The 18,392-nt window shown below is 37.1% G+C and overlaps 1 protein-coding gene across 3 annotated transcripts; it reads right to left on the bottom strand.

Annotated features, from left to right (window-relative positions):
* Nucleotides 1-519: 519 nt before the first annotated feature.
* tbrg4 (transforming growth factor beta regulator 4) lies at nt 520-15,776 on the bottom strand. Of its 3 annotated transcripts, none has more exons than XM_059339636.1 (11): nt 15,656-15,776; nt 13,186-13,696; nt 12,213-12,533; nt 11,044-11,218; nt 8,686-8,843; nt 8,480-8,584; nt 8,240-8,384; nt 5,317-5,559; nt 3,576-3,687; nt 3,313-3,427; nt 520-1,061 (listed from the first exon to the last, which is right to left on the bottom strand). In XM_059339636.1, the coding sequence occupies exons 2-11, from the start codon at nt 13,603-13,605 to the stop codon at nt 960-962; spliced, it is 1,896 nt and encodes a 631-aa protein (XP_059195619.1). In that variant the 5' UTR covers nt 13,606-13,696; nt 15,656-15,776; the 3' UTR covers nt 520-959. The 3 variants fall into 3 exon arrangements, with proteins under 3 accessions (XP_059195619.1, XP_059195620.1, XP_059195621.1); XM_059339637.1 differs by having other exon boundaries at nt 13,186-13,610; nt 15,656-15,721; XM_059339638.1 differs by lacking the exons at nt 520-1,061; nt 3,313-3,427; nt 3,576-3,687 and adding an exon at nt 4,833-4,882.
* Between the last annotated feature and the right edge of the window lie 2,616 nt (nt 15,777-18,392).

The raw sequence follows: 18,392 nt of genomic DNA, 5'->3' as shown, positions 1-18,392 counted from the left end.
AGCAGCTAGCATCAGTTAGCCGCCAGCATCAGTTAGCCGCGAGCATCAGTTAGCCGCTAGCTTTCGCTAATGAATTTCACCGCTTCCCCGCATTTCACAACAAAGAAATAATAGTTATCAGAACTATTGTCCCTTGTTTTGAACCCCAACTTAAAGATATAAGTAACAACAACTCACCAACTTGTTTTTGAGCAGACAACTGGCTTCCTTTGTTGTGCTAACTTACATTATTGCCCTAAATGTCAATAATTTATATTTCCGAGTTTTACCAACTTAAATCACTGTTTTAGGCCAAAAAACACAAGTTGGCTTTTTTGCAGTGTAGATTTCTCCTAAATTCACCAAGAGATAGCATTACATGATGCTTTATTTGTACATATTTAAACAAAATGTGAACACATTATACATTGTTATCGTCTTAGTGTAAGCAATCAACTGCTGAAGATTCATGGTGATATCTGTTAGTTAAAAATGTTAAGGCCAAAAGTCAAACTTGTGAGAACTGAAAGACAAAACAGGTAAAATGGAAATAATTCAATTTATTCCACCATTAGATGACACACATTCACAGAGATAATTAAGTTATTCACAAGCTGATTTTAAGCTGAACACTTAAAGCCACAAGTTCTGTTTTGCCTAGCGACTTGCAGATGCAGAGACTTCGTCGTTTATCATATCATTTCTACAGCTCGCTGTTGTTGTGTTTATTTCTGTCTCTTTCTGGCTCCAAAATTCTCGCTCGTCATCACCATGGAAACAGGGAAAACCCCACACGTTGCCAAGGGAACCAGAGTAAAAATATGACTTTTTTTTTTTTTTCCTGAAAAAGTATGATAGAGCTTTTTCTGCAATGCTGCTCCACTCTGAGTGTGAACGTGGGCGTGTATTCCCTGCGGTCCTGTTTGGTTGGGAAAGCTCTGATTTGGCTGAGTCTGCAAATTTGCTCAAGACTGATGGGTTCACTTGGCCATGTTCTCCGCCATGGCCTTCCCGATTTTATCCTTCAGGTAGGCCAACTTCTGCACGTCTGTCTTCAGCTCCAGCGAATCATAATACGGCACCTGAAAGAGGACAAAAAGCATTGAAAACATGTTTTTAAGACATTCTGAGCAAGTTCCCTCCCATAATTACTGAGTGCTTATGAGGACGCACTTGTTAAACCAGGGGTGTCAAACTCAAATACACAATGGGCCAAAATTTAAAACTTGAATAAAATCGCGGGCCAACATTGAACAAATAAACCTTTTAATATATCCCAAACATGTTTTGCTTTAACGTTAAATATGGAACCAGCAACGCTTATAAACATACAATATATAACTAAATAGTGCAGACATGCAAAATCAAATTTCATATAAAAAACACATCAGTGTCATTAATTTATTAAATAAAAATTAAATAAAATTCGTATGCCTCTTTTCTATTTGCATCCTTCTGATTTAAATATCAAAATAAAGTTTTTCAACAGGTTAATACATTTAAAAACAAAATAACAATAATAAATCTAGTATTAGCGGTAAATGCGCCGTATAATACCGGGGGGTCAGCTTTTATAGTACAATAATAATATAATAATTTGATATTGGCTCGCGGGCCAAATAAAATTACACTGCGGGCCAAATTTGGCCCGCGGGCCAGAGTTTGACACCCCTGTGTTAAACAATTTATTTTAGTCACATCTTTACAGACACGTCAAAAACAAAGAAACAGTGCTGGTTAACCCTCTATGGTACGGTGTTGCCCCATTTTTGGCCTGTTAAATTTATACAATGCATGTTTTTGAGTGATGCGATACCTTTAAAAAAGAGGGAAGAGTATAGGGAACCAATAGCAATGCTTTAATTTGTCACATGACCTCCAGGAGGCCATATTGAAACCCTATTTTGCAGACTTTTCCAAAGGAAACAGCTTTGCCATTTTGCACCACAAAAAAATCACTCAAAACGTCATTTCCTGGCCCTTTTCCATCTGGAAACAAATATATTCCTACTGATAGGTGAGTAATCCTTCATTTTTGATAGTTTTTATACACTTAGACTGTTCAAGACATTCATTTCAATGGGTCGTTGGTTCAATGGTATAATGTTTCCTGTTGAAATTAATTAAAAAAACGTCCTTTTTCACTTGTGCACCGTTATGGTACTATGTTGCCTATGGACAAAAACTTCCAAGAAAAAAAAAAAGAATTATAAAATTTCTTCAGATTATTTTTATTTAGTCTATCTTAAGACAAAAAAAACACTCCAAATTTTTTTTCCTAACTGGCATCATAATGTGTACCATAGAGGGTTAACAGTCTCAGGTGGATATAAATGCCCAGTTAACACATCCTGCAGCAATGTTCCTATTGGCTCAGGAGAGTGTCCTAGATGAGAGAGTGCTTGGATTGGCCTCGATGAGACAGAGCTGCGGCAGGAGCTCTATTTATACCACAGACTGCAGCTCAACCCACCTGACTTTCAGCTCTACCAAAGTATCAGCTCCATTGTTTGCATGGCCTTAGACTGTCAGATACAGCAGGAGCAGTGCCTCTGTTTACTGACATATTACTCACTATCACAGCAAACACATCACGCCACAACATTCCCTTTGCATTAGTGAGGGGGGTAATGCAAAACTGATCTGGAGAACAATTAGCTCTGTATACCCTATCTGCATGGATAGAGAAAATAATTTGGGTAACTCTTTATAATAACCAACTAAGTTGTGTTTATAGATGGTTTATAAACCAATTATTAACCATTTTTTGTCCATTTTTGAATTATTTTCATGTCTTTGTAAGTCATTTTGTGTCTTTTTTGGTAATTTTGTGTCTTTTTTTGGTAATTTTGTGTCTTTTTTTAGTCCTTTAGTCCAACATAAAATGTGATTTTGAATCTTTTTTTTTTACTTTCAAAACACTATCATGCTCAATAAAGAATTTTAAATGTTGCAAATGTGCATTAATTTCAGAGTTCACTGAGACATTAAACTGCATCATTTTCAATTAAATTCTGGAAAAGTTGGTGTGTTCTAAAACTTTTGACCAGTAGTGTATAAAAATATATTTAAACAAAAACAAAACCTTTAAGCACATATTTAATAAGAGAATGCCTCATTTGGATATTTAGATATAAAATTTAAGAAAACTTTTTATAAAAAAAAACCTATTGTCTCAAGTCTTAGTAATAAACTGGTTATATCTATTGGTTAATTTTTACGCTTTTTATCCGGAGTGTCTCCCCTTTACAGTTTTTACTTTGAGGTACCTAAAAAAAACCATCACAACAATTTTACAAAGATGGGTAATCCCATTCCCCTGCCTCCTGCTACCTCCACTACGATGAAGCCAGCCAACTGGAAATGTCGCTTCATCATGGCAGGCCGTCCCAGAAGGTCTCTATTCTTTGAGGCAAAGTTTTGGAACTCCCAAGCCAAGAATGCAAGCCTAAAAAACAGATGGAGAGGAATGAAACACAAAGCAAAACTAACTTTAGACAGCTAGAGCGAAAGGCAAGCAAATGCAACATTCAGAAGCAAAAGCAAAAATAAATCTTTAACAAGCCAAGCCCGCAGGATTCCCCTCTATGACTCACCGGTGAGTCCCTGCAGGTAAATCCTGGTTTCCTCCCCAACTTGGAATATGAGGAGCTGTCAGCATCGACAGGTCCACTGGTTTGTTGTCACAATCCAAAACCAGCTCACCTTCTGTGATCAGAAGAGCACGTCAGTTGTAAAAAAAACAAAAGCATGCACACACACACACAATACATTAGAACAGCTATTCTCAACCTTGGGGTCGCGAGATGATTTCTGGGGGTCGCCAAATCATTTTGGAAGTCAGCTCTGCCTCCACTGTGTTAAAGTGTTCATGTGTTAATGTGTTTTAATCTTTTTGGTAATTTAATGTCTTTTTTTGGTCATTTTGTGTCTTTTTTTGATCATTTTGTGGTCAATTTGTGTCTTTTTTGGTCATTTTATTTCCTTTTTTGGTAATTTTGTGTCTTTTTTGGTCATTTTGTTTCCTTTTTTTGGTCATTTTGTGTCTTTTTTGGTCATTTTGTGGGATTTTTTTGTCATTTTGTGTTTTTTTTGTCATTTTGTGTCTTTTTTTGGTCAGTTTGTGTCTTTTTTTGGTAATTTTGTGGTCAATTTGTGTCTCTTTTGGTCATTTTATTTCCTTTTCTGGTCATTTTGTGTCATTCTTTGGTCATTTTGTGTCTTTTTTGGTCATTTTGTTTCTATTTTGGGTCATTTTGTGTCTTTTTTTTGTAATTTTGTGTCTTTTTTTGGTCATTTTGTTTCCTTTTTTTGGTCATTTTGTGTCTTTTTTTAGTGATTTTGTGTCTTTTTTAGTCATTTTGTTTCCTTTTTTGGTCATTTTGTGTCTTTTGGTAATTTTGTGTCTTTTTGATCATTTTGTGGTCAATTTGTGTCTTTTTTGGTAATTTTGTGTCTTTTTGTGGTCATTTTGTTTCTTTTTTGGGTGATCTGAACTGTGCGTGTGAGATTGTGTTCAGTGAGTGGGGGTCGCGGACAACATGCATGTTAAATTGGGGGTCGCGACTCAAAAAGGTTGAGAACTACTGCATTAGAATATGATGGAAAAGTCAAATAGCCCCAGCCAAGTATTGAGTGCATTTAGATGGACAGACTTTTCAGAGGCTAACATTTCCATTTTAAACATACTTTTTAAATTTGGTCTTTTGTAATATTAAACATTTTTTGAGACACTGAATTTTAGGTCTTCATTAAATGTAAGCCATAATCATTATAATGAGAAGAAATTAAATAAATTAAGACATGAAATGTTTAATTCTGTGTGTAATGGATCTATATAATGTGTTATTTCTGCTTTTTGATTTGAATTACTGACATAAATAATCCAAAACCAGCTCACCTTCTGTGATCAGAAGGACATGTCAGTTGTAAAAAAAACAAAAGCACGCACACACACAATACATTAGAACAGCTGTTCTTAACCTTGGGGTCGGGACCCCAATTGGGGTCGCGAGATGATTTCTGGGGGTCGCCAAATCATTTTGGAAGTCAGCTCTGTCTCCACTGTGTTAAAGTGTTCATGTGTTAATGTGTTTTAGTCTTTTTGGTCATTTAATGTCTTTTTTTGATCATTTTGTGGTCAATTTGTGTCTTTTTTTTAGTCATTTTGTTTCCTTTTTTGGTCATTTTGTGTCTTTTTTGGTCATTTTGTGTCTTTTGGTCATAATGGATCTACATAATGTGTTATTTCCGCTTTTTGAATTGAATTACTGACATAAATAAACTTTTCTATAATATTCTAATTCATTGAGATGCACCTGTATGGGCTTCCCTTACCAATAGTCCATCCATAAACAGTGTCAACCCCAGTGCGAAGGGCCTCTGTCCTCCCACCCACCAAACTCATCAAAGCCCCTCTGAGGCTGCTCTGCAGAGGGCTGAGCATGTTGCTGTTGGTGGTGAGAGACAGGCCTCCTGGAGGTAACGGAGCATCTGAGGAACCAGGATGCTCTAAGTGGAGAGTCGCAGCGATGTGGAGGAGCTTCAGGTTAAAGCTGTGCTCTCGAGCTGGGCTGCCATCTACACACAGAAAAGACAACAGAAAGAGAATGAGTGCAAGGAATTAAGAGGTTTTTTTAGTAATCAACGATATGCTTCATATCAGTGAGCCAGTGGGATTAATGTGCCTGTCTAAGCAGAAATCTACTGGTGCTGCACTGCCATCTACTGAGCCAGAACTGTATTTTATCAGCTGCCAGAAGACAACTCTAAATAACAAGACAACAAAAATATGTAAACATGTTATTTAATTTCTATGGTCCCAAACAAAATATCACCCGCTCTTTGGCGTAATAACTAACGATGACATGGGAATCATAATGCAAGACAAAAGTGTTGGCTAATTTAATCAAGCATAAGCCCATAAAAAGGGCCCTGAAAGGGGTTATATAGTGGAGAGACGTTAGTTGTTGTTTTTTTTTTTTTTCTAATTAAGTAACTGAGGTGATTGTGAGAGATGATTGTAACCAGAAAAGGATTAGCACTGATGGTGATGGTGTTTGGTTGTTGTTGTTGTTGTTGTTGGGGAGTGGGGGGTGTATATTTTTTATTTTTTTTATTTTATTGTTGTAAAATGAAAATGGAAAATAAAAAATGTTAATCACAAAAATCAAGCATATTAACCCTCCTGTTATGTTGTGGGTCAAATTGACCCATTGTAAAATAAAAAATAAAAAAAGAAAAGTATTTTTTAATAAAGAAATTTAAAAACGTAAATTACATTTTTTTAAATCAATGTCATGTAATTTTGTATTTTATATGTAGGTCAAAAGACCTACATATAAAATACAATGTACACAAAAAAATACAATGTACATAACATGCATTTTTTATGAATTATCCTTTTTCAACCATGATCTCAGGTGGTAAAGAACACCATTGCACTAAATATTGATTGAAATGGTTAGCTGACACTTTTGGAAAATTAAATCCAGGTCAAATTGACCCAGGAACATTATTGCTGTTCCTGAGAAACAAACATAACAGGAGAGTTAAATTGTAAAATATCTGTGGGCTTTATGGCTCAGTCAGATGTAAATTTCTAACGTCTTCAAATGTGGACATTCCTACAACTCAATTATCAATTAATATTGTTTTATTACTACTAATTTAATCACATTTTTCATTTGTTGGTTTTAAACTATATCCAAACCGTATGTTCAGGATAAATAACGCATTTTCTAAAGGCAGAAACTAAAAATGATTTCACCATGACTGAATATATGCATTTTTTTAAACTAATGAATCGTTCAATATACACGCTCAAAAAAAACTACAAGGGCACTCTGTCAGAACTTCAACAGGTCCATTTCTTATCTCGCAATGTTACCAAAAGTGAAAAATAATTTGTGTGTTCGCCCTGAGATTCAGATCCATGACAAAATGTAATGGCTTCTTCCATGGTCTACACACTTCCACTAAGTTTCAGTAGTTTTTCTGTAATCCTGCTGAGAAACAAACCAGCTGTCCTGAAAACATTACCTCCTTGGTGAAGAGAATAGTTAAGATATGCTCATCACATGTCCCCAGAGGCAAAAGTGACCTCTTTAAATAGCTTTTTGTGTCAAACACTGTATAGCAGTAAATGTTAGCCATTTCAGCTTGGCAAATGATGACTGTTTATAAAATAACAAAGTAATTAACTTTTTTTTCAGAACAACATAAACTATTCTTTGGCTCCGTTTGCACGAGGACGGTCTGATCAGAAGACGCAAAAGTGGCGTCGCGTCTTCACTTTTTATTCCTCGTTTAGACGAGCGTTTTCAGGAGGAAATCTGCTGCATACGGTGACGCGAAAGTGTGTGAAATTGGATTGTATGCAGCCAGGCGGCATCACTTAAAGCCATAAGAGCATCTTTGGGCATGCAGAAGTTTTCACGCCACACATTTTCATCAGCTACTCCTTCCACAAAGTTCTCCACCATCACTAGATCTCCCAGGTCTCGTTCACAGCCGTCTGGCTCGCCTCCGACCAATTGCTGCATCCAGAATGTGATGGAGGTAATTCCAGATCCTTCTCTGTTCACTAATACTATCTGTACATATCCTGTACATTTGGTGGAAAGACTCCTGTAAGTTTATTAGAGCTGCCAGAGCAGCTTGAAGGTCCCACCATGGAAATAATCCCACGTTTGTTTATTTCCTGTACTGGAGCATGTATGTGACGTAAACACATACGTGACGTGAGCAGATCAGATCAGAGTTTTGTGTCTTGTCAGTGTAGACGACACGCTACGGAGGAGAGGATTCAACTTTTCCACTTTGGAGGCTGGTTTCAGATTTTTGCGTTTTTGAGCCCCAAAAACGCCGTCACCGTCTAAACGAAAGGCACTTCCCATAAAATATTTTGTCGTTTTCACCCGCAAGCGTCCTCGTGTAAACGGGGCCTTTATTCTGTTTGCTCGAGTAGTGGTGACGTTTAATTTCAGCAGATTAATGCTGCTTTAACCTGATTAGGTGTACTGGCTATTGTACTGGTTATTTCTGTCTCAGGACAAGTTAGGGAAGGCACTTGGGAGCGGGACAGTCTTACCAGGTGCCTGAACCACTTTCACAAGCCTCTCCTAGTTTAGAAGAGCAGGTGCTGACAGGATGTATGTGTGAGCTCCACTGTATTCTAGTGTGTGCTATCTGCATATTTATAAATTCACTTGCATGAATGTGCAGAAGAAGAATTAATGGCCACAGCTATGGCTCTTACTTGACAGTTGTTTAATGTGACTCTGTGTCATGAGGGGGACGAGGTATTGGGGCTTGGCCTGCTGCAGCACACACAGAGACCAGACCACATCTGTCTGCAGGAAGGGCTCCAGGCCGGATAGAGAGTTCCCCAGCATAGAATGAACCTGTACACAAAATGGCACACATTAAGAAAACATTGAAAAGTAAGAAGTAAAAGCACCCATTGCAATCCAAAGATAGCATTTAGTATAATTAGTACCTTGTTGTAGAACTCTTCTGCGTTGCTGGGCTTGAAGTTCAGTCTGGCATAAGTCATGAGCAGGTTACAGAGCTCGGGGGTACTGTAATTATTTTTTGTGAAGTGCTGGTGAAAAAAAAAATGACAAAGTGAGGAAACCCGTTCTAATTAATTAGTGATTAAGCCCTTTTTAAATGAACTAAATTAGTCGAAGGTGTGTGACTGACCTCAGCAAAAGCCTCAAAGAGAGGGACGTGGAGCCATCTGAGGAAGCCCAGTGACTTAGCACAGCCTATGACCTGACGAGGAATGAGCTCAGGGACTCTGGGTATCAACTCTGATGACATTCGCTGAATTAACTCAGTCTGGTTGAATTTCAATTTCCCTAAAGAAAGGCAAAGACAAAGTTATTCATGTTTGCATGCTGCAGTGTGTTACAGAGCAGACAGTGCTTTAATCTGTTCTGGCTTTCACAAGACATTAAGCTGTTCTCCAATAAGCCTTTTGTGGAATTGACAATTAAAAAGATCGTGTTTTGAAATGGACAGCCCACTTACTCGGACATTAAACCTTAAGTTTTCAGTGTTAAATCCAACTAAATAAATTGACAAGAAACCCACAAGACTGATCATTTGTCTCGTGCCTGTGTTACTTTGAATTCTTGAAGAAAACTTTGAATGAAGAATCCAAAAACGGAGTAAATCTTTGATGAATTGATAATGGTAGTGGCAACGTGATTTAAATTGAAAAAAAAATGAAAATTAGCAAGAAATGCATGTGTTTGGGAGGAAGTGAGCATATGACTAGATCAGGGGTGTCAAACTCTGGCCCGCGGGCCAAATTTGGCCCGCAGTGTAATTTTATTTGGCCCGTGAGCCAATATCAAATTATTATATTATTATTGTACTATAAAAGCTGACCCGCCGGTATTATCGGCGCATTTACAGCTAATACTAGATTTATTATTGTTATTTTATCTTTAAATGTATTAACCTGTTGAAAAACTTTATTTTGATATTTAAATCAGAAGGATGCGAATAGAAAAGAAGCATACGATTTTTATTTAATTTTTATTTAATAAATTAATGACATTGATGTGTTTTTTATTTGAAATTTGATTTTGCATGTCTGCACTATTTAGTTATATATTGTATGTTTATAAGCGTTGCTGGTTCCATATTTAATGTTAAAGCAAAACATGTTTGGTATATATTAAAAGGTTTATTTGTTCAATGTTGGCCCGCGATTTTGTTCAAGTTTAAAATTTTGGCCCATTGTGTATTTGAGTTTGACAGCCCTGGACTAGATGAATGATACTTGGATTATAAAACACGGATCATGCGAGGGTTTGTAAATGGATGGTTTGATATAGTCGTTGATGCTATTAAACTAAGCCGCGGTTAACCTAAATTCATCAAGTACTTACTCTTTTTTTTCGGATTCTTCAACCACCATGCAGGCTTAGTTAAAAAAAATGTTCCTAAAATTTCCTTAAAATAATTTCCTTAACCTCCTGAGACCCAAGCTTTTGTTTGGTATTATGTATTCTTAGTTTCTGCTAGATATTTCAGATTAGTAGGGCCTGGTAAGTACAAAGACTAAGCATTGTCTTTGAACAGGAAGTAGTTATTGAAAAAAAGGGGTTATTTTAATGTATAACACAATTAATTCACCAGTGTGTAAAACTTTTTATTTCCTTACATTAATACCCTCTCTTTGGAAGAACAATAGTAAAAGTCTATTTGTTCGCAAATGAGTACTTCCTGATTAGCCGTGTCTTGATTAGCAGTAGCTTGTTGCTATTGATAAGAAATAGTCAAACTCGTACAGAATATCAAACTACAAACATTATGAAGCACAAGCAAATAAGTTTTAACCATAAAATCTGATCAGCTTTTGTACCTGGTCCACTTTCATCTAGAGATAAACTGAATTTTACACTGATTCATGTATTGTGCATTTTCTAGAGCAGTGGTTCTCAACCTTTTTGAGTCGCGACCCCCAATTTAACATGCATGTTGTCCGCGTCCCCCGCTCACTGAATTTCACACTCACAGTTCAGATCACCCAAAAAAGAAACAAAATGACCAAAAAAAGGAAACAAATTGACCAAAAAAGACACAAAATGACAAAAAAGACACAAAACTACCAAAAAAAGGAAACAAAATGACCAAAAAAGACACAAATTGACCACAAAATTATCAAAAAAAGACACAAAATGACCAAAAAAAGACATTAAGTGACCAAAAAGACTAAAAAGACACAGTGGAGACAGAGCTGACTTCCAAAATGATTTGGCGACCCCCAGAAATCATCTAGTGACCCCAATTGGGGTCCCGACCCCAAGGCTGAGAACAGCTGTTCTAGAGTGTGTACTGCTACTAAGTTATAGCTAAGCAGAATGAAGTATTTGGTCCAGCAAACCTACAATAAAATGTCCACATGTGAGGACGCAGGGTCACAGGAGGTTAAAATCTCTTTATATCAGGGTAAGATTAAAGCAAAAGACAAAATGGCTAATGGGACAATCACAATGAGAATAGACACTATTTGACGTATGGGTATGTAACGATGAGTGTAATTACCGCACGCATAAGCCATGTCCACTATCAGCTGAGTCGTGAAGTTTGATGGCGGCTTCTGGAGGAGGTGGTAAGTTAAAGCTCTGAGCAGCGGAACAGTTCTGCGGCTCTGAGCTGCCAAAGCTGTACAGACTTTGCGAATCTCTTCTGCAGAAAAGCTCTCTGCCAGCTCCAAAGCCTGCAATTCAGACAGAAAAATAGAGGTTTTGCATTATGGTTTGGAGTTATGGACTGATTGTACACACTGCCCACAGCTGACCCCCATAGCTTTAGGGTAGATTGATGCAGTGGTCAATGTTTTCACCCTGGTCTACATACATTGGCCTGCATACTCCTCAGTAACTGAGCAAATAGTATTATTAGTCCGGCGGCTTAGGACCAGATTTGGGAAGAAAGGGATCACGTCGGACAAAAGCACCATATTTTTTCCACATTCTCTCTGTCACTATAGGTTTCAATTTTTGATAGTCTTTTCTGGGTCAAAGAATAATTTAAAGCTACTGAGAATATCACTAGATGATCAAATAGATATGTTCATTTTGGCCATGTATTTAGATAATTATTAGATTCCAAACATTTTCAGCTCAGGATTCCCTGCTGCAGCACTTGAAGACCTACCAGTCTGGGTGAAAATGAACATTTCTATTTGATCAAATAATCATCTAGTGATATTCTCAACAGCTTTAAATGATTCTTTGACCCAGAAAATGTAGATTTTGACACCAAGATTGACCTTCTGAGTGGCTTGGAAGATGTATTGGTTCTCATAGACTTTATATGGGTACCATCTCGGATCGGCCATCTTGATGAAGTGGCTCCTACCAAAAATTGAAACCTATGATGATAGAGAGCAAGTGGAAAAAATTTGGTGCTTTTGTCCAGCGTGTCCCCTTTATTTAGCTAAGCCACCTGACTATATGTATTTTACTATGTTATGCTTAGCTTTTATACTATTAAACACATGCATTATTTCTCCTTTCAGTAATCGTATGACATTACATCCAAAATTCCTTTCCTAGGAAAATAGTTTCATGATTTTATAGACAGCAATTAATTCAAACATATGGTGTTTCCTATCAAACTTGCCTATGACTGTGCTCTAGTACTGTGCTGAGCTTAACTGAGAAATTAAAGCTGTGCTAATTGGTGAGGGATGTTTTTAAATCCGGTACCTTGTCTTCAAGTTTGCTTATCAAATTCTGTGACATGTGTTGTCCATTGTACATCAGAGCACTGACAGTTTTCGTATCAGAGATTTCAGTCCACCGCATTTCCAGCTGTTTTAATGCAGCATTCACTATTGTCACATTCTGACGTCCCTTCCTTCCTCCTCCCCAAATTGCCAGTGTGCTCAGCTGCTTGTATGTTAGCTTGCGGATTCGCCACAGCACTTCAGTCTGGACATTTTGGAGTACAAAATTACTAGGAGGCAAATCCATAAACCAGAGAGATTGCTGGACGGAGACTAGATTGGCATTGAAGACTGATGTCACCTGGAAGAAAACCACACATGTAAATGAGAAATTAATGTTAACAGATAAGCGCAAAGACTTGGATAAGACGTTGGTTAATATATACACTACCGGTCAAAAGTTTTAGAACACCCCAATTTTTCCATTTTTTTAATTGAAATCCAAGCAGTTCAAGGTGAGGGAGGTAAATAAAAAAAGGTAAGGTTAACCAAAACTGAAAAATAATGTACATTTCAGAATTATACAAGTAGGCCTTTTTTTCAGGGAACAAGAAATGGGTTAACAACTTAACTCTATGGAGTCTTGGGCTATTTTGTCCATTTTTTTATTCTCTTCATGTCTTTGTAAGTCATTTTGTGTCTTTTTTTTGTCATTTTGTGTCTTTTGGTGTCTTTTTTTGGTCATTTTGTATCTTTTTTTTGTCATTTTGTGTCTTTTTTTAGTCCTTTAGTCCAACATAAAATGTGATTTTGAATCTTTTTTTTTTACTTTCAAAACACTATCATGCTCAATAAAGAATTTTAAATGTTGCAAATGTGCATTAATTTCAGAGTACACTGAGACATTAAACTGCATAATTTCCAATTAAATTCTGGAAAAGTTGGTGTGTTCTAAAACTTTTGACCAGTAGTGTATATTGATACCAGTGCACCTCTGTATGTGGCTACTTTACCTGATTAGACAGGGCATCAAACAAATCCTTTAGCCTTGAATCCTTCATCAGATCTTGTTCCTCAAACTTGCCCTTCGTCCTCATCACAGATTGAGTCCAACTGTACAGGGCCCGAGCAGCATCATTACCATCCTTCCCATGCTCTACCCAGGCTGCCAGGATGTCATCTGGCTCTGTTGCCTTTTCCATAAAGTCATGTAGCGTGATGCGTGGATTCACGTCCGCCTTGACATCATTGGCAATTGCCCTTCCCTCACTCATGAACCTTTCTGTGACCCGTGGCCAGCCATGAGCCTTCTGAACTTCTGCAGGTCCACGCACAAGTGGAGGCAGGCGGGCAGCAGTAGCAGCAATAGCTTGGTTGTGGGAGGAGGCCCTGCAGAGCAGATGGGCATACCTGCCCAAGAGGCGGCTTGCCATTGGGTCTGAGAGATGAGGCAGGAAGGAGAGGAGAGAGAAGGTTTCTCACTGTTGAACAGCTGGCATCACCACTAAAACAATCCCACCAAACCTGAAGAAGAAGCAACAATGAGCTGAGCTGATTCATCATTTACTCAATCTAACATTCACCGACAATTAGATGCTTTCAAATCTACCTTCTTGTCAACCAAATAGTCAGGCAGCTTAGGACCAGATTTGAGAATAAAGGGGACACGTCGGACAAAAGCACCAAAATTTTTTTCCACATGCTCTCTATCACCATAGGTTTCAACTTTTGGTAGGAGCCACTTCATCAAGATTGTGGATCGGAGATGGCAGCCATATAAAGTCTATGAGAAACTCTATATCTTCCAAGCCACTTAGAAGGTCAATGTTGGTGTCAAAATATACATTTTCTGTGTCAAGGAATAATTTAAAGCTATTGAGAACATCACTAGATGACTCACTGTAAATAATGTGTTGATCAAGATCTGACATGAGATGAAAGCTTTCCCTTGATTTTTTTTTTAGCAGTGTACATGGCAGCTAATCCACACTCTCCCGTGAACATAGATTCCAAACAGTTTCAGCTCAGGATTCCCTGCTGCAGTACTTGAAGACCTACCAGTCTGGGTGAAAATTAACATTTGTATTTGATCAAATAATCATCTAGTGATATTCTCAATAGCTTTAAATGATTTCTTGACACCAAGATTGACCTTCTAAGTGGCTTGGAAGATACAGCATTTCTCATAGACTTTATATGGCTGCCATCTCCGATCCGCAATCTTGATGAAGTGGCTCCTACCAATAATTGAAACCTATGGTGATAGAGAGTATGGGGAAAAAAATTGGTGCTTTTGTCCGACGTGTCCCCTTTATTTAGCTAAGCCACCTGACTAAAACTGTATAGCCAGTTTTTAAAGATGTAAAGCTATCATGTATGGGCCCAGCCTGCTGCTGCAGTCTTGCTAGTCACCCATTAATACTACCATCATCATCACCATGGTTTACAGTTGGAGCAGGAGTTTTGCCTTGTCTGCTGCAGTGGTTTTGCTGGACTTTTTAAAAAAAATTTCTATCATGATTACTACTATGATCCTCAACAGACTGTTGCAGAGCCCCCAATCCTATTATCTCATCAGTATTAGTCAAATTTCTTTTTATTATCGCTACAGCTAAATAATCTGCTACTATTACTGTTGTTACTACTATCTCTATTAGTTAGTGCTTTTGAAATATGAGATTTATTTTGTTTTACAATTATTTTTTATTAAGAAGGCCTTTTTTCTCATTTTTAATTCACTTAAACAATTGTATTGATTTGTAAAATGTATTTAACTCTAATAATTTAGCCTAACTACTTAATTTGGAAATTATTTATTTTTTTATTTTCTCTGCTTCTTGGACATGTGGGTGGTTGAAGTAAATGGTCCTCGTGTTTGTTTGTTTTGGGGTTTTTTTACCCACGACTCGATAAGTCCAGCGTTAAACTATTATTGCTATCATTATGCATATTGTACTTATCTGTATCCATCTCCCCCTCTATCCTCCCCTCCTCTCTCACTCTTTCTACTGTGTCTTTTCATCTGTTCTGTAGAAACGACATATACTGCAAGTCGGTATGTCCTGTCCGTGCAGCCCTTTGAGGCTAATGTGTGATTCTGGGCTCTAGAAATAAAGTTGAATTGAAAATTGAACGGGAATGTCACCAACGAGGGAAGTTGTGTAACCCATAAAGCAGCATTTGAATGAGTTACACAACGATGATACTGTAACAAGGTTGACTTTATCTATATAAGTTGGACTGAAACGACACTTCACGTATTATAAAGGAGATGTGAGATCAAGTGAGAGCCAGAGTGGATGTTCCTGTTTCAAAACATTAAACCCTGACCTTGTCGCTAAAAAGGAAGAGACGCTATAAAACGCCGCTGACGCCAGTAACGCTTCCTTTCGTCTCCTCCAACAACTTTACGCTTTATTAGGAACGTCATAATGCAGATATAGCTCATAGCACCACCAGCTATCATAATAATACACGACTTACCGGTTAATAGGGATAACTTTGGCGAAAGCTGTTCACATGGAGCTATCTGTCAGACGCAGTCGCAAGAAAATGACGTAGGACGAGGGTATCATGTGACCCGCGAACACAGCCGTGATTGGTTAGAAATTTAGCCAGCTCACCTGACAATCCTCTGTTACAGCTCTGTTGTGAAACTTAAATGTCGTCCGGGCCCTCAGTGTATTTGTTTGGATATTGCACTCATTTCTAATACAACTCATGCAAACCTAGCTTGCTAAAGAAAGAAATAAAAAGCAATCCGACGTTAATGCAGGTAACGTGTCTAAGTGTCTATGTAATTCAAGCAGTGGCTGTTCTACAGTTTAACTTCACTTTATTACAACAAAGTCTGGACCAAGTCTACTTTCCCTGAACCCGTTTTTATAACCTAACAGGTTTAATAAAAAATGTAGGTTGATTCTTCCAGAAGTCGCCTCCTTTCGAACTGCTGATTTGTCACAAACTTCTGCCTTGATAAACAACCTGTAGAGATATTACGGGAGACACAGATTTTTCAATGTCCATATAAAATATATATCTTTTTAGAATCTTATTTTAAATAGGGCAGAGGAAGTTTAAGCAGATGGAGTGAATGTATTTAGAGTACCAATAGTTTAACAACAATATTAGCACATGAGCATTATAGCAAAGCAGCTTGCATGATTAAATCTATCAATTCACAGATAGTGAATTACGCATGCATAGATAGTGACCCACAGACGTCCACAGAGACAACAGAGACAGAATAACAGATTATTTTAACAAGGGGCCACTGCCCCTGTGAAGAAGCCCTTGGTCCCTGCTGTGGCCCCTGGGTCAAATTAATAATAACATGATCAATTTATAAATATGAACAACGGAACAATTCTTGCCTATTTTTTGTTCAAACAATATCTCATATATATGTATATCTCATATATACATCTCATGTATAAAAAAACATAATTCTCACTGTACTGCACTTTCAAAATAAAAAAATGTAATTGTCCACAAAAATGAAAAATGTCATTGTTGTACAAAAATAATTGTTATTGTTTGCAAGTCTCGTTTCAATCAAAGTATTTGTATCTTCCAACCTAAATGAGATTTTTAAATGAGATCAAATAGGTTTTGAATGCTTAATTGTAATCTTTCCAGTTTTTTTATGTGCCCCTCAGATTAAACACTGTAACCCCCACAGTAAAATTGGTCTAGAACTGCCACTGAATTCAAGTGAACTAATTCAACTACAGAGGCCAGGGATATATATGTTGGTCCTTCTATCTATCTCTCTTGTTACCCCATCATCCCTCGGTTCTCTGCCTCCTCACCAGTCCCTCCAGTTATATAAGACAAGTTATATAATATAATACATATAAAGACAGTTATATCCTGTGGCTATTCCAACATACAAAGTGATTATGTACATTCACTGAGTGAATATTTAGAAAATAAAACATATATTTCTCGCTAGAAATGTGATCAAAATCCATTTTTATGCAGAAACTAAGTCAAAATATAGATTTTTTTCACTAAAAATGAGAGAACTGTCCGCCATGTTTTTTGTTCTGACCGCCGGGACCTTGAAAGTCACGTGACTTGGAACAAACCAATAGCCACGGGATATGACTTAATTATGATTAACTTGCATTGTAGCGAAATCCGTGTCAGTTTCACGGATTTTGAGTTAAGCGAATCCGTGGCTATTTCACAGATTCCTGTGAGACCAGGTTCCTCCAGTAATGTGTAATTACAGCTGATAAAATCCAACTGCAGTATACAGTATAGAACAATATTGACTCTCTTAAACACCACTTATCTTACCTGCATCTTATTTACCCAGCATGCAACTTGTTCTGGGCAGGAACAGTTAAGGGACAGGGTGACCTTAGCTCCATTTTTAACGTATTTCTCTTCAATACAGGATTCTATGATGTTATAGAATTCAAAATCACCCTGTTTTCAATTAGAGGAGTTATGTTCCTGAGTTGTGCAGTCAGTGATTTGCTTTAATAGTCTAGTGTTAAAATTAATTGGCTGGATGTGTGTTGTTGGGTGGGATCGCTTTTACATGGATTATTACCGATTAATTATATTTTATGACAGTCACCATCTGCCATTGTATCTGCAATCGTGTGCCTTTTTTAACCTCTAAGTGTAATGGTCCTTTGTTAGAAGTTCTTGATATTTAGAAAGGCCTGCTGACGCATATCTGATAATGACCCAACCAAGCACGGGTTAGTGCTGGGCCTGAATGTCACTCAACAATTGTGTTCTTGATATACTTGATAAACTATATAGCTCAAACTCAAATTACCTGGGGGCCACTGGAGGCAGAATCAAAATGACAGAAAAAAATACAAAAAATTACTAAAAAAAACAAACACAAAATGACCAAAAAAAGACACTAAATTATGAAAAAAAGACACAAAACGACTGAAAAAAACACTAAATTACTTTAAAAATACATAAAATGACCAACAAATTCACAATTACCAAAAAAAGACACAGAATTATTAAAAAAAGACACAAAATTATTAAAAGACACAATTATCAAAAAAGACACACAATTACTAAAAGACACAAAATTACTAAAAAAAAAAGACAAAATTATTTAAAAAAAAAGACAAAATTATTTAAAAAAAAGACATAATTACCTAAAAAAGGACAGAATTAGGCTACCAAAACAGACACAAAATATATTTTTTAAAAAGACAAAATTACCAAAAAGACACAATTA

This window comes from Centropristis striata, chromosome 8, assembly GCF_030273125.1.
Source record: "Centropristis striata isolate RG_2023a ecotype Rhode Island chromosome 8, C.striata_1.0, whole genome shotgun sequence".
Classification (NCBI taxonomy): domain Eukaryota; kingdom Metazoa; phylum Chordata; class Actinopteri; order Perciformes; family Serranidae; genus Centropristis; species Centropristis striata.
The sequence above is the reverse complement of the archived record's forward strand: the minus strand, read 5'-3'. Positions and strand labels throughout refer to the sequence as shown.